Below are 16,679 nucleotides of genomic sequence, written 5' to 3'. Positions count from 1 at the left end.
TGTGGAAGTAGAGAGGTGAAACTCTCCCTAGCCTTGATTTTGATTAGGTAAATGTCCTTTGTGTGCTTCCCCCAAAAGGATAAGTTGGTCACCTAAATCACTTTGAATTAATAATAAGAAGTCATGTGTTAATCTTCCATGTTCCTTTAGATTCTCTCTGATATCTTTTATGAATAGATTTTTCTTCACACATATCTCACATTGTTGTAATCTGTTTATGGTTTCCTCAACTAAACACTTCATTTTGTCTTTATTGTTCTTATGATATAAGTTCCCTAGATCCTTAAGACTGTTATCGAATTCTTTGATCTCCTATATCCTGAACTAACTGAAATTTTCTCTCTTATCTTTCCTTTCTCCTGTATTTCTCTCCTTCCTCATACAAACAATACTTTTATTACAGTAATAATAATATAAATATTAATCTAGATATATTATTTATTTACCACAGCATATATCTTATACCTTTCAAAACTACAAATAAACAAATAAAAATTCTACAAACTATAAATGTAATCTTCCATCCAAACAAACACAACGATTTTAAAATCAAAACAAATCCTACCCACTACATATCGTTACGCGAACTACATTATTTTATAACAGCGGCCACTCAAATCCTTTTAACTTGTATTGTTACAAGTTTTTTAAAACCTTTCCTGATCTTCGTTGCAAACTCCGCCATAAGAATAAACAAATAAAATTACTTGACATACTATACAATTATTTTCCTTTCTTTCTAATCTCTTGATATCAAAGTCCCTGCTATAGAAAGGATTGCTGAAGCAAAATTATCATTCCAGAAACTTCAAGTCGAATTTCTGTTCGGCAATTGTCACTTCAATATTAGGGAGGAGGCCAGACCATTGGCTCGCCATATGCTCATCACAGACCACACGCCGCAAAGATGTAAGCAAATTAGCCGATTGAGGAACTATCATAATTTTTTTGCACTCCCTCATGTCAAGATATTGTAATTTGCTGAGTTTACCCAATTGGAGCGGAAGTGTCTCCAAGCACTGACACTCTGAAATGTCAAGGAATTCTAGATTTCCAAGGCTGCAAATTGAATCGGGCAATTCTTCTAGTGCCGGACAAGTACCCAACGTCAGCCTTACCAGAGATCCTCCAACCTCCCCGATATTTTCAGGTATCTTGTCAAGCTCATGGCAGTTTGTGATAGTTAGTTTCTCTAAGTAAGCTAAATTACAAATGCTATCAGGTAATTCCTTGATATCCAGACAGTAGCTAACATTAATCTCTTCTAGTGCACTTAGCTGTGAACAAACCCTTAGGTCTAACGCCTCATTATCACTTTTGCAGAGACACAATGATAGCTTTCTAAGATTTTTTAAGGTACGGCAGTATTCTTCAAGTGGAGGTACAGTTAGTTTCTGAAGCCGAAGGCTCTTCAACCGAGTCAAGGAACTAAAGGCTGACATACCACCAAGTTTAGTGTTTATGGAATTCAGGTTGATTATGATGAGAACTTTCAATTCAGGCATTGTCTGCAGAAATCCAGGAAGAAAAACTTCATTTCCAGCGAATACTAATACAAGAGCCCGGGCATTTGGAAACTCCAGCTCACGCCATCGATTCTCCTCCTTTGGACCTGCAAAATTATATGGAATTTTTTTAAAGAATGAGTAAGAATATGGGCCACACTAAATTGGCTACAGCTTGATGCATATATCAATAAACCAATTTGAAGCAATCAACCTGTGCGAATAGCAATAATCTCAGCAGCTTTGATAATTTCATGTGAGTGGTTTTCCCAGCTACAGAATGGATCTAATCTCAGCCTTTGGCAAATGCTTTTAGGTCGATTTCGCTCCGCCAAATAAATAGCTAAGCTTCGCAAAACATCATGTTGAACCACATATAGCTCACAAGTGCTACCTTCATTAATCCCTAAATGTTCTCTGAAAAAACATAAGATATATTCAGTCTTCTGTTGAAGACATGGAGCATTCTAACTTTTTTTTTTCAAGCAGAAGTACCAGCACTTAGATTATTGAAAATCCTGATTTGGAATCACTGAAACCAACCTCTATTAGATTATGCTCAAAGACCTGCAAGATTTTTTTCTTTCAGATTGTTAATTTTATATTACGATTGTAGCATTTCGGTCATTTCATATATTTTTCTATCTTACATTTCTACACACAAATTCAATGAAAATGTAACATGAGACACTCACCCTATATTATTATTTAAGAGGTTGAACAGCCTTCGCCTTTCGAGTTCAAGCAGATTCTTACGAGCATGGCTCTGCTTTAAGTTGTGAGCATAAATCCATATATCGAATAACATATCAACAGGGATTTTTTTCATTCCTGGAAACAATGCCAAGTCCAAAAAGCATTGTTTCATTTTGTCATCAAGCATTTCTATACTCACAGCCAGACTCTTGTGAACCCCCTCTTCATGAGCTTGATCTATTGGTCCTCCTTCTGTAAGCTTGTCTCGGGCATGTTCCCAGTATGCATCGTTGCTTATTTTATACAGAGAACGCCCAATCACCACTAATGCAAGTGGTAATCCTTGACATTGTGCTGCTACCTGTTAAATAAATTTTCGTTAGCACACTACACAACCCCAAAGGATGGCACCATCAGATCTAGATTCTATACAGATTGAAGCAAGTAATACCTTGCCAATTTATAATGGCCATTTGATCTACACAGATTCTGATGGAAACAACCTCTGTTGCTGCAAGTTAAAGCACCCCAAAAGATGTAGGTACAGAATTGTATGCAATAAATCAATAAGAAATATAGTGTCAATGAGTAATACCAAACAGAAATCAAGCATAGAACAATCAGAGGCGAAATTACAATGGATATAAGTGATAGCTAAATAACTAACAACAAAAACACAGGAATCTTATTTTCAGAAAATGAAAACTACAAAAACCATTTAATTTGTACCTCTAACTTCCCAAAAACTAATTCAAAAAGTTTTCAAATCCAGCTGTAGAAAGGTATCAAAGCAGCAGCAATCTCCTAATGCAACTCTATATATTTAACCAATTAATTTATCGTGCAGATGACGCTCCCTTTTCTACTTAAAAAGGGGCAGCTCAAAACAATTATATTATTGGAAAAACAGTTGGGCCTCCACTTCTGCCCCAACTTCTCCGCCAAGCTAGCAATTGAGAAAGAGGCATTAGTCAATCCCTGATTTTTTAGTGCACATTTAACCTTACATTTTAATTTTGATTTTTTTGGATCAGTAATCACTTCTGACTAAAGCTTTGAACCACTGGGGTGACATTTGAGGGACCCCATCCCCGTGGTGGTATTTATATGGCTGCTGAGGTATTAACGCCTCCTAGATTTTCCATCTATTTTCCTGCCACCTCTAATCCCTCCTTTTCTCTCCTACCTCTCGATCTATCTCCTCAATCCTCCACCTCATCTCTCCTCGGCTCTCCTTCCTCTCTGATTATCTTCTTATCCTTCCCCCCCCTTTATGTCTCTCCTTCCTCTCTAATTATCTCCTTATCCCTCCCCCCCTTTATGTCTCTCCTCCCTCTCTAATTATCTCCTTTTACCTCCCCCCCTTTATGTCTCTCCTTGCTCTGGCCAATCTCCAGCTACCATCTGTATTCGACCTCCTAACCTCCTCGACATCCACTCATACTTTGTCCATGCTGGCACCCATGTCCATACCTTCTTGCATATCGTGCATACTCCTCACGCCCCCTGACCGACCAAGACTCCCATTCATCCTGTGGTAATCCTCCAGTGCACCTTGGGCAGCCTGCCATCCTCCAGTAATTGCACCATCCACCTCCATTTTTATTTCTCCTCCACAATTTTGAACCTGGAATTCATAGGGATTCACAACAACCATTGCGCTATGAGCTTGTGCTCAGTCACATTTTGAATTCTTGACCTTCAGGTTTAGAGCTGTAGTACCCAAAATCTGCCTTCATGAAAGTTGAAAGCGCCAGAAAAATGTGAAAGCAATAGGTAGAATTCGTGAGCATAGTGCTCAAAAACTTGAGCTAGATGAACCATCCTTTTGACCCAAGGAAGGCCACACCATGCCCTTCCATCATGCTAGGTACTTATATTTTTCACATAATTTCTTCCTCTACTTCCAGCCACCTGCTAAACCATAAACCATCCTCCACCTAGCTCTGATTCCATTTATTTTTCTTTTGTTCTTTTCCACTTGCCTTTCTCCTGGGCATAGTCCATCCACCTCCTCCAAATTGTTCCCTTTCTCTTGTCCTAGCTTCTTGCATGCTTAGACCAAACTCCATCTGTCTTCCATTGAAAGCCAGCCAGTCTGGATTTTCTCATCACTTGCTCTGTATTGTTGGACTTTTCAACCAACCAATGTAGGCCTAACTACAGCTATTTTCTTCTCCTGTATGTTTTGGGTATCAAGTTGACTACCCATTCTTCCTATGGCTGCTTCTAAGCCCGCATTCGTTTCATCATTTTCTGTTGTTTATATTGCAAAATAAATCTTCATTTTCGCTTCAACATTTAATAGTAAACCTTTACAATGTTTTAGATTAAGGTAAAAGCAGGTTTTGAATGGGCCCCGAAACCCATTACATCAAAGAGAAAGATAAACCATTAAGCACAACCGGGTTTTAAAAGGACCTGAAACCAGCCAAACAACTAAACCAGGTTTCGCAGGGACCTGAAACCAGCAGATATGACCAGTAAAATTAACCAAAAACTCTGGAATCTGAAAGGACAAACAGACTGGAGCAAAGCAGCCAGGAAGGCTATCTAAACCAAATACCAGAAAACCAGAGACAAGACCATAACACCAACCCAGTAGAACTAGTCAGCATAAGGGAACAAAAGATTATCCTTTTAAAATGAGGTTACCCTTACGCGACCAACGGGTCATATCTAAAGGGGGAGCAGAAGGCTTAGCCTTCTTCCCTTTAACCGCAATCCAACCGTCCTCAAACTTTGCTGCCTCGGTCACCCAATCCTCAGAGGACAAAGACCCGTGGAACACAGGGGACGCAAAGGCCTCAGCAACCCTATGAGAGACATATGACAACTGACCCCTAGGAGGGTCAACCGAAGCAGGGGGAGAGACCAAATCCTTAACCACTAGCTTGGAAAGAACGCTGCCCACAGCCACTGAATCCACAGGATGAGACGCCAAAGCAACCTCCGCAACCACCGGCACGAAAGGAACACTAGCCTCAACCTTTGAAACCGCAGGAGCAACCGAGGATTGTTTCACCGTATAATGCTCAGAGGAGGCCCTAGTCCACCAAGAGGGGGAACGCCTGGGTTTGGATTTCCCAGCTACACAACGAGCAACAACGTGACCCGTCAAGTGGCATTTCCTGCAACAAAAAGGGATTCCCTCGAAATCCAACATTTGAGACCAAGAACCCCTCGGGGAATCCAAACAGACCGCCTCAGGAAGACCTTTAGAAACATCCAAGTCAACAAGGAAGCGAGCACAGGTCGAGTGGAAAATATCCGAAGTGTCAGCATCCACATATAAGAAATCCCCAATAGCGTTCCCAATAGCTTCAAAAACTGAATCCTGCCAAAGATGAATCGGAAGATTAGGGAGCCGAACCCAGATAGGGTACTTATTAAAGGATTCCGAGAGAGGATCAAAATCCATATGCCACGGTTTGGCCATAAGTGGAAATCTGCCCTGCCAAGAGAAATTATTGTGACATAAAATAATCTTCCTGTCATTAGAATCTTGAAACTTAGCTATAAAAAAACCTTTAGCACACGGAAATATGTGAACATTATAATCAATCAGTGGCAACCAGTTCTTGGAGATCCAGCCATGTAGATCAGCAAGGGAGGGCCAATAGCCACGGAAGCGAAAAATTGCAGCAAAAGAAGAAAGGTCATCTACCGTTTGGAAAATGTCTTCAACTGAATCTGGATCCAAAGGGACCCTAATAGGCTTTAAAGCACTTACAGGCGAAACCAAAGAGGGGCCAGATGAGTTAACATGAGGGAAAGCACCATGAAGCCCAGCCTCAAAGGCGGCAACGTCAGTGAAAGTTCTTCCCCCGGAACCAAAAGAGCCTGAACCAGGAGCAGGAGAATCGGAAGCCGACAGAGGGGCAAACGGGACCCTACCCCCATCTGCAGAAGAGGTCGAGCGAGATGCAGGAGCCTTAGCCCCACCCACAGAAGAAGCCCCACCCGTAGGAGGAGCGGGAGCGACTCCAACAGCCACGCTGGAACAGGACGGAGATAGGGGAGTCGTAGCAGATCTTCCAGTTTGAAAAAGCGCCTGGGCGGGAGAGCGGGGAGAGCGGCCCATAGTGACTTTTTGTAAACCTTTACAATGTTATTTTAACTTTATTTCTCCATAAATTGTCTTCTCGTTTCATCAAATTGGGATCTTCAAGACATCAATCTAGCTCCTCCTCCTCTGTTGTGTTCTATTAAGTAAATCTGACTTCGTCTTCTCCCCAATCAAATATGAGGTCTCGAAAGACCTAAATCTCTATTGCTCATCCTCTCTACTGACAACTGTTTCTGTAGTTGCAATATCTTGAGCAACCTCTGATGATAGGCTGCATTCTTCTTCATCACACTCTTAAATCACCGTACTTCAATAGTAATCATCAAACTTTACCCTTCATTAGGATAAAATAGCTGAACACATTCATCCTATCCATCTTCCTCATCTTAAGTTCTATTTTGGATAACACAAACTTAACCACCTTCACAACTTCATTAGGAAAAAAAATCCCAAGCATAGTCCATCCACCTCCACCTGTAATCCTGCCATCTCCACAAGGGATTGAATTTTTCATTGTTTTAATAATTCTATCTCTGGTGTCCTAAACTCTGTGTCTTTCCTCTCTAAAAGCAGCTCTTCCTCACAAGATCAGTATCTGTTCCGACTGATCTTTACCCTCTTCACAAGTGTTGTTTTGTTCTTTTGGGGAGTTCCTTTATATTAATACCAAAAAGAGAAAACTACATGTTCAAATATTCAGTATTGTATGCTTATTTGGGCTTACGGGTGTACAGTGATCTAGAATCTAAACCCACCAGCCAGTTCTAAAATATGTTCAACTTGCTCAGTCAAGAGTAGATTGCTGTTGCCTGAGTAAACAAACTTCAGAAATGGCCCCATATTTTTCTTATGAAGGCATTCTCCTAAGTTCTCGATCACCTTTGTGAGCTTCTTATCCTTCTGAGCTTCCTTACAGTCAATTGTATTGCAGAAGAAGCCCAGAAGAAGCCCCTTCTTTTCATAACTGTTAAATACCTTTGCTTCACCTTTTTTTTTTCTTTGCTTTACCATTATTTTGATCTTGATTTCTTATGGCTTACCTCATACTGCTGCGACATCTACCATAAATTTCCCAAGTAAAACTCCAAATTTTCTCAAAGGTTTGTTTTTAGTTCTTCCTTTCATAATCCTTTGAATTTGATTATTCTGTCACATCACGTGACACCTGCACTTCTATGTTCATAGCCATGACCACAGCTATCATCTCAGTTATCCAGTCTTGTCCTCCATAAAAGAAAAGGCTGTCCAAAAAATTCTCTACATCCAGCATCTTTGAATGCTGTGAAAACTTATGCAGACATCCTATGTTGCTGTAAATTAAAGTAACCCAACAGATGCAAGTACAGAATTGTACATAGCAGAACAGAAGAGAAATACGGTGTAGATGAGCAAATATCAAACAGAAACTGAGCACAGCAAAATCAGAAGTGAAATGCAGATGAGATAAGAAAATACCAAAATAGTTATCAGCAGAGCGATAAAAAACTCCTATCATCAGAAAATGAAAACAACAAAACCCTTTTATTTGTACCCCTCTAACTTCCTCAGCACTAATTCGAGGGATTCCTATATACAGCCAAACAAAGGCATCATTCCACCAGCAGTTTTCTAATTATGGAAGGTTGTGCCCATCGCAATGGTGCAGACATGGTAAAAGGGTACAAGTCTCCCTCATATTGGAAGATATAAGGGGGAGAAGGTATCATTTGATGAGGACATCCAAGGGAGATCAATTTGCGGAATAAAATATTATTCTAAAAGGCAACAATGAAAACTTGGTGACGCATTCACCTATAACATATAAAGAAAAAATCGTTCAAAGCATTTAAGGATCACTTATCTATGTCACTTACCAATACATCAAATCAGCATGCACTCAATCATCATTCATCACTCTATGGTTTCCACATTCGGTCAATCATCACTCATTAATTTATCAAATCATCAAATCAAAAGAAATCATTCAAACATCCATCAAACATCAATTGGGAATCAAGCAAACATACCTATAAAGATAATAGATCAAATTCAAATTTATTATACAAAACAGCTAATATCATTTATAACTCTCTTTGTGGCATATTTTTAGCCTATCTACTATAAATTAGCATTTACAATATAAACTCTTTATACCATCACACACACATATATACACATGATCATAAATCTGTTTGTAACCTCACAAGAAGTCATATCGGGAAAGGAAGGAGATGTAAGGAAGGGGAGCAGTTATAAGATCGTCATCTAAGTAGGCCAACAGAGCAGATGTCCAATATGCCTACCACCAGGGCCAAGAGGATGAGTGTCTGCTTTTGGGCTTCAATAGGTGGATTACAAGGCCCCCTATTGCGATCTACTCCCAACTTTATGATGATTGGCAATTGACTTAAAGGGATGACGCATGAATAGGGAAAGCAGATACAAACACCCCAAGGTAGAGTACCCCGACTGGATGCCTATCACTAAAGCCAAAAGGGTAAGTGTCCACTCTTGGGTGTAGTGCAGGGATGGTTTCGGACAGACCTATAATGCTTCCTCCTCCAAACTCTATTATGATTAAATACTATATAGTAGTATAGATATGGCCTATTTTATTGATTTGAGATAATTACATGTTCCCATCTAACCCTAATAATTGAAAAGTACATGTGTATACGATATATCATTGGTTGTGGTTGTAGGATTTGAATCAAGGTTTATCTTGTTAAAATGGATATTTTACAGGGTAAAGATGTATCTCTAACCATATCACACAAATCTTTAAGATTAACATCTCCTAGCCAACATCAACTAGCATGATCAAAATATTCTGAGGCGTCTCACTATTAAACCATTCCCTAAGTCTTCTATGACCATCTTTAATGCTCCACATTTAGTCACTGCCTGAGCCCTGATAATCCCCACCCATATGCTCTTAATATCTTCTTGATATCTGGAGACTTGAAACTTTCTTTGAAATGACCTTGTTTCAAGTAAATTTTGGGAACCAATATAAGAATGGATAACTAGAAAACAACATAAAGCCCACTTTCAACAGATAAACAAATATAAGGAAGGTTTAATTACTGATACCTTTTCTTTCTGCCTAATTTAAATTGGCCATTCTTGTACGGGTTGGCTAATAGATTACAAGAGTTGAACTCATGTTCAGCTTAGAGAACACCATGGCAGACTATCAATCTTGCAAATTCTTCCCCCACTGGCACAAGAATGCATTGGGTGTATAAGGGTCAAAACTGACATTTGGCTTCTTTATTGAGAGTCTGATGTTAAAGTTTGATCCCAACTCGGCGTTTACCAACAATCCACATTCCTCAGCTGAAATGATAAGCATTGATATAACATGACCACACCATCTTGCCACCAGAAATAAAGGCTAAACTAACCATGTGAACTTGGCTATTTGGCCAAGGAACTTGACCATAAGTTCTTTATAGATGAGGATGTGATAGATAGCTCATGAGAAGGAAATATGACTCCCTAAAAAATGAAGTTGAGGTATTAAAGGCATTTAGATTCATGCTTCATCATAAATCAAGGAGGGGAAATGGAGAGAACTGCAATGATGGAAGCAGGTTAAATAATGAAGCTTCTAGGCTCTTGGAGGAGAACCGAGAGGACTGACCCACTTAATCAACTCTAAAGAGTTCTCCCACAACAAATGGTTCAATGAGTGGAAAAAAAATCTAAGGTTAACCAGTGGACTCTTCTGTTTGACTTAAAGCAAAATATTATCTTATATAGCCCACAGACTTGCTCTACCTTAAGAAAAGGTAACTGAAGCCGCCTAATCCAAGCATTAATTTTTCATGGTAAAACCAAAACTAAAACATTCCTAGGTGCTCAATTCACAAGCAACTAAAGCTAAAATATCTGCTTGCAGCACAGATAACTTTGTGGATATTATTTATGGTCAAAGATGGCCTTTATCCTGGAGACAAAGGGAATATCTACTCTGCCCAGATTGGTGAATTGTTGAAAAGTTTCCTTAGCAGCCACTTTCAAATGTTGCCCAATGCTTGGGCTATGAAAGGCCGGATCAAGGATACTTTCCTAGTTGTTCTATCAAATTCCTGTTAAAACTAAGCCAATATAACAATGCACCAAACAGAATTTTCTAATTGAGAAACAAAATGTGATACATGAGGTTGCCCACCTTTGACTTGAGGATGCCTGCAAAGAGTAGTTGCCCCTAATTGTGCTCACTCAAACCTTGTTAAAGATTGTTGGTAATTGCTTCTGGATTAGATTGTGTTGAAATTTTTACCATCAACATTTCGAATCACTCTACATGATCACTTTGTTTTGCAACTCTTGCTCTCTCATCCTGATGATGAATCACATAGTGTGATTCGAAAAGTTGATGGTAAAAATTTCACAAAATCTAATCCAGAAGCAATTACCAACAATTTTAATGGATTGTGGAAACCTGATCTCTCTTGTTAAAGATTATCTTCAAATTAACTGTCTCTTCAACTTTTACATATCACCCAAACCTGCAGGTTTGTTGGGTAGTTCTGAAATGGGTAGCTCTGAACAAATAGTTCCAAAATCTGTGGTTCTGGAAAGGGTAGTTCTGAACAAAAAGTTCCAGAATGGGTGCTTCTGGAACAGGTAGTTCAAGAATGGATAATCTTTCTCTTGAAGCTGAAGACTGTAAAGAGGACGCATGCTTGCTCACAAATACTCTGAAGCAAAAGAAAATCAAATCTTGCAAACAAGAAATACAAATAGAAATCAAGCACACAGAATCAAAAGTCAAAATACAGAGAAGAGAAACAATACTAAAATATTCTATCAGCAGAAACACGGTGCTCATTTTTCAGAAAATGCAAACTCGAAAAACTATTTCACTTGAAGAAGTTCCTATATACAGCCAAATAAAGTGCCCAGACCAGCAGCAGTCCCCTGAAACTACTCTACTAAATTAACCAAATTCCCTTTTCCCTTAAAGAACAGAGCAGTTCACAGCATTGTATTATTATAAATATGTTCCCACCCCTTCCATTTCTCCACTAAGCTAGCAATCCAGGAAAAGACATTTAGTTAGTCCCTGATTCAGTGTTACATCAGATTCAACTAATGAGTCATCCTATAGTGGCAAATTCAATGGACTTTCAGATTCATTTAAATGAATACCTGGGTACACGGGGAGACAGAGGTATACCTGTTTCACTAGTGCCTTGTTATATCTTCTATCTGGAATGCTTTGTTGCTCAAAAGCCTCATAACAAAAGAGGGACAGGGCATCTTTCTCTCTGAGTAAAGGCAGATCATAAGTGTCATCAAGCCATCGGAAAGTGTGCCTGGCTGTAACAACCGTCTTGTAGCCCTTTGCGTCAAACAACAAATTTTTATGATTGTTGTCTTCCGGAAAAACATCATCTAGCACAACAAGAATACTCTGTGGCTCCTTGCTACTAAGCCATTCATTAATCCTTCTACGACCATCCTGAATGCTCTGAAAATTAGGCACTTGTTTAGCCCCAGTAATCCCCATCCATATGCTCTCAAGAATATTCTTAATATCTGGAGATTGTGAAACTTTTTGAAATATTATCTTGTTTCCAAAATGTTCTGAGAACCAATATAAGAATGGATAATTAGAATACAGCATAAAGCCCACTTTTACAAAAAAACAAATATAAGGAAGGTTTATTTACTAATCTATTTAATAAACATAAATAGGTCCATTTAGTATTTTACAAATTAATTGAATCTGTATTGCATTTCTATTTGTTTTCTTCCTTATTAAGATGGTTGTTTATATCTTGAATGCAGTAGAGAACAAATCATAAGAGTTGAACTCCTGGTCAGCTTAGAAAACACATGGCAGAATATCAATTCTGCCACATTCTCCCACCAATGTCATGGGAATGTATTGGGTGTATAAGGATCAGAACTGGCCTTTGACTACTTTATTGAGAATTGGAAAGGTGAGTCTGACCCGAATTAAAAGTTTGCTAACAATCTACATTCATGACTAGAAAGAGCTCCATACAGTAAATGAAAGGTCTAGTCTCTCTATAAAATTCAAGATAATCTTGTAGGAGAGAAAATCCAAACATGCCACTTCCTCAGCTGAAACAATAAGCAATGGACTAACATGTCCACATCACCTCCCCACTGAAAATTAAAGCTAATCTAAGCATGGGGAATTGTCCCATTGCCCAGAGAACTTGACTGTAAGGTCTTTATGGATGAGGGTCTGATGGAAATAACAAAAATAGGAAGGAGAGACAACTTAACTCAAAAAATAACGGTTAGAGGCACTAAGAGCCTTTAATGTAATGGCTGTTTGATTAATAGGTCCCAGTACCCATCAATTTTGCTACTTTGTAGCTGTTTGTGGATTTCGGTATGTAACTGCTGTTTCTGGCAGTTCCTTGGGGCTTTTGTTGACTCCTTATTTAGGAGTTTTTTGTGTTGACAATTGTCGGTGTTTACAGCACTGTGTCTCTCTTATCTGGAGGATATTTTCCTTATCTGTAATTTGGTTTTTGCTTGATGAAGAATGATATTGCTGTCTCTATTTGTTTTGGATTTCATCTGTTCATTTAGATTAGTAAATCCAATTTTCTGCAATGTCTGGCCAATAAACTATTTTGAAATGCATTACTCACAGGAACAGAGCATATTATGGATTTTTAACAGGGGCAGAATAGCATTTCCGAGTCTTAATTGCTGCAAACAGATATGCTTAATTTCCGTATAAGTGCACTCAGCAATGGCCCAAAGGGGAGTCGAGATGAACTGGGGAGGAATAGCAGGAGGAATGCAGGCCCTTGAAGAAATGCTTCTAGGGTTTAGATCCTCTGGAGAGGCTTACTGAAGCCTTGATGAGTGAAATTCCCAAGGCAAATATTGATATTCCCAATTTTAAAGTCAAGATCAATCCTAATGTATTTCTTTAAAGGGTCCGGGTTGAAGTTGCATGCAGCCCTATGATGAGAACATGCAAAGCGTGAAAGAATGGCAAATAAAAGAAAAAATATTAAAATCTGGTCAAAGATGCTGAAACATCTGCGAGCTTGCTTGTAGCCCTCTGGTTACCAGCAAAAAGTTTTTAAAATTTTCAAAGTTTGAAACAAAGAAATCAGTCAAGGCAAGCTAAATTCTTACCCTCAATACAAAGAGATCGGTCAACATATCCAGTTTCAAATTTACACGATGTAGCAGAGAGTGAGAGGCCAGTGGCAGTTTAATATGTAAATAAACTGAAGTTTCAACTTCAAGGCAAAATTGCATTGGTGAAAATACTTACAATGGATATAGCGTATGTGTATGCTTTAAGAGGAAAGGAGAAACTCAGCTGGAAAAATTAAATGGTCAGTTAAAGGAGAAGTAACATTCGAGATGAAAGGAACTAAAACTCTTTAGAGCTTGCCATGAGTGAAGAACTAGAAGAAAGTAAGAATGAGAAGGCTGTCTTGGGTTTGAAGGTAAAGGACAAGGAGATCAAGCTTTTGGAGATTGGATGCCCTTGAGATTTTTCATTTATTATGAAACTCCAAAAACCCAAGAGTTCCCTCGAAACCCCATAAGGCTGATGATAGCTCAAGAAGAGAAACGCCCAACTAAGGAGGTTTCAGCAAAGACAGGAAAAACTTTGATGTTGCGAAAGACATTTGGTATCCATGTACAAAGAGGCCCCTGAAGCAGTTTGGAGGAGGAGTGCCTTTGCAGCTAAATGCAGGTGTAGGAACTAGATGTATAAGGTAATTGTAAATGACAGATCTACTGGCAATTTGGTAAGCACATAATGGTTAAGAAATTACAGCTTACTTATATTCCAAAATATAACTCTTACAAGATTGTGTGGTTGAATAAAGGCCATAGTTTACTTATGCATAAATCTTGTCTTGTTGCTTTCAAAATTGGTCCTTGTGGTTAAAATGCTATGCCATGTGGTGCCAAGGGATGTGTGTCATTTTCTATTAGGAAGACACTAGCAATATGATTGGAAACCGTAAAGTTATCCATCATAATTGAGAGAACTCTTGTAATATACAAAAAGAAAGGATATATCTCCTAAAACTTAGGAAATAAGAAAGAGCATTGTAAGTGGCAGCTTTGTCTCTTTTAGCAGAAACCAAACTTTAGTTTGAAGAGGTCAAAAATCAGGTCAGCCAAAAATGGAGCTAGAAGCAGATCAGGTAGCAGAAAAGACAAATGATTTGAAGAGTGAGGTACAACCAAAAATTGATCTGGGAGTTCAACAACCGTCGATGAACAAGATTACAGGAACAACTCAAGAGATAGAAAATTGAAGTTTTAGTTAGCTATAGTCTTTAATCTCATATAGGATTGAAGGCGATAGTGAGTTGCAGGGTACTAAGGATGTTCATGGGAAAACATCCAAGAATGTGCTCAAGGATTTGGTCAAAAATGACTATATCAATCAGTCTGAGAGCAAATGATTTTAAGTATGACTGGGACAAGGGGGTAAAATTTCAAGTCTATTGCTGATAGCAGGGGTGGTTATTCTATAGGTTCTGCACTTGCAACTTTGCCTAGTTTTACCAGCCCAACCAAATGGTAGAATCAGTATCGGGCAATGGCTCAGATTGTGTGTAGTTATTCCAACAGAATATCTTGATGACAGGCCTTTCAAAAGGTCTATACCCTCATACTGGTGTTAACATGGTCCCTTCTTGTAAATAAGGAGGTTCGGACTTTTTGCAGATGGGGAAGCCATTTAAGGCAGCTGTTTAATTGATAGGTAACCTCTTATCCATCAGTTTTTCTGCTTTCTAGCTGTTCCTGGACTTTTGGGGATTTTGTGCCTCCTTATTTAGGGGGTTTTAAAATTCTGTGCTGCTCTTATCTGTATAATTTTTCCTATCTGTAATTTGGGTTTTGCTTGACAAAGGATCAGCTAGAATTGCTCTCTATTTCTTTGGTTTTCATCCGTTCATTTGGATTTAATGATCCAATTCTCTGTCATGTTTGGCCTATATTTTTTTTGGAATGCGTGACTTGAAGGAACAGAACATATCATGGAATTTATTAACAGGGAATGAAAAGTATTTCTGACTCTTGATTGCAGAGAACATCCGCAGTGTAATGGGGGAGGAGAAAGAAAGAAAACTGCACTGTAGAAAGCGGGTTATGGAATGAAGTTGTTATGCTCTTGGAGGGGTGAGAGAACTAACCTGCTTGACCAAACTCTGAAGAGTTTAGCCCTAGCAGAGGCAAGGGGATCACAAGCTTGCTAATATAGACACAGGATTGCATGCTGAAACATCACCTGAGCGCTGGCTCCTTAAGAGCACGGGTAATCTTGTGGATATTACTTGTGTTTGGAAGATGGCATTTTTCCTGGAGGTTATCGAATGTCATCTCTGCGTGGATTGGTTATCTGTAGAGTATATTCCTTTGCAGCCAATCCCTGAGGTTTTCCCAACAGTTGGGCTGAGAAAGGCCAGACGTAAGATATCTCCCTCATTGTCCCGTCAAATTTATGTTCTACCTTAGTCGATATAATGATGCACTGAAAAAACTTGGTAATTGAGAAACAAAAAGCAATACAAAAGTTAGTCTACCCTTGATTTGACGATCCCTGCAAAGAGCAGCTGCCAAGGTTGTTTTGCCACTGCCTCCCATTGCGCTCACTCCCACCTTGTTAAAATTATGATCAAATAACCGTCTTTTCAACTCCCATACTTGGTGATCCAAACCCACGGGGTTGTTGGGTAATTCTGGAAGGGATAGTTCTGAAACGGATGGTTCTGTAACAGTTACTTCTGGAATGGGTAAGCTTGTCCTCATAGATGAATGCCGTAGAGAGGACCCAGGCCTGCTGCAAAATTTTCCAGTGCAAGAGAAAATCCATCTTGCAAACGAGAAAATTAAAAAGAAAATTCCAAAAAAAGTCCTGCCTGCAAACGAAAATAACCATCTCGCTAACCCTTCAATAATTAATGCTAAAATCTGTAGTGCAATAGCCAGCCATAATTGATTCAATCCTTTGAGGAACAATCTGTTTGTAATTGATTGATACAAGTCTTCTTCCAGCGGCATCAATGCAGTGTTACGGGAGCGAGAGGGCCAATAGAGGGATGATATAGATACGAGAATGGTGCAGGTATTTGGTAATGCTCGCCTCTATTTGAACTACTTCTCTGTGACAGTGCGAGGCGATTGGAGCAGAAGGGAAACTCCTTTCCACTCTCTATTGCACGCGGAATCCTACGCGTTTGGCAGAGGACAATTGGACCAAGCTCATTGACCAAGTTTGAAGCTTAACAAGCTTCCATTGTCCCCCATCAAAGTCGAAATGGCTAAGCAGGAATGGCTAATTTTTATAATTTATTAATTACTTCTATTTTTATTTTAATAATAATTTATAAATGTCAAATCACAGTCATTCGGTCGGCTGGATAGACGCCTCCCATCAAAGTATCTCA

General features: G+C 39.0%; 1 protein-coding gene across 1 annotated transcript; it reads right to left on the bottom strand.

The window, feature by feature from the left end:
• Nucleotides 1-541: 541 nt before the first annotated feature.
• Nucleotides 542-16,353, bottom strand: LOC149531330 (putative disease resistance protein At5g47280). Its single transcript, XM_089811662.1, has 5 exons — nt 15,816-16,353; nt 11,438-11,847; nt 2,201-2,562; nt 1,720-1,922; nt 542-1,612 (listed from the first exon to the last, which is right to left on the bottom strand). The coding sequence occupies exons 1-5, from the start codon at nt 16,291-16,293 to the stop codon at nt 795-797; spliced, it is 2,271 nt and encodes a 756-aa protein (XP_089667788.1). The 5' UTR covers nt 16,294-16,353; the 3' UTR covers nt 542-794.
• Nucleotides 16,354-16,679: the final 326 nt, after the last annotated feature.

Source organism: Cupressus sempervirens, chromosome 11, assembly GCF_028749045.1.
Source record: "Cupressus sempervirens isolate cs-2001-9-10 chromosome 11, ASM2874904v1, whole genome shotgun sequence".
Taxonomy (NCBI): Eukaryota; Viridiplantae; Streptophyta; class Pinopsida; order Cupressales; family Cupressaceae; genus Cupressus; species Cupressus sempervirens.
This window is presented reverse-complemented; position numbering and strand designations above follow the sequence as displayed.

What these genes read in the sequence shown, in the direction of transcription:
- LOC149531330 (XM_089811662.1), bottom strand. Translation starts at nt 16,293, where the DNA reads ATGCCGCTGGAAGAAGACTTGTATCAATCAATTACAAACAGATTGTTC. An exon ending in ACAAGGCACTAGTGAAACAG is followed by an intron (nt 2,563 to 11,437) that starts GTATACCTCTGT and finishes TTTATTTAACAG; the next exon opens with GTAGCAGCACAATGTCAAGG. An exon ending in GATTATTGCTATTCGCACAG is followed by an intron (nt 1,613 to 1,719) that starts GTTGATTGCTTC and finishes ATAATTTTGCAG; the next exon opens with GTCCAAAGGAGGAGAATCGA.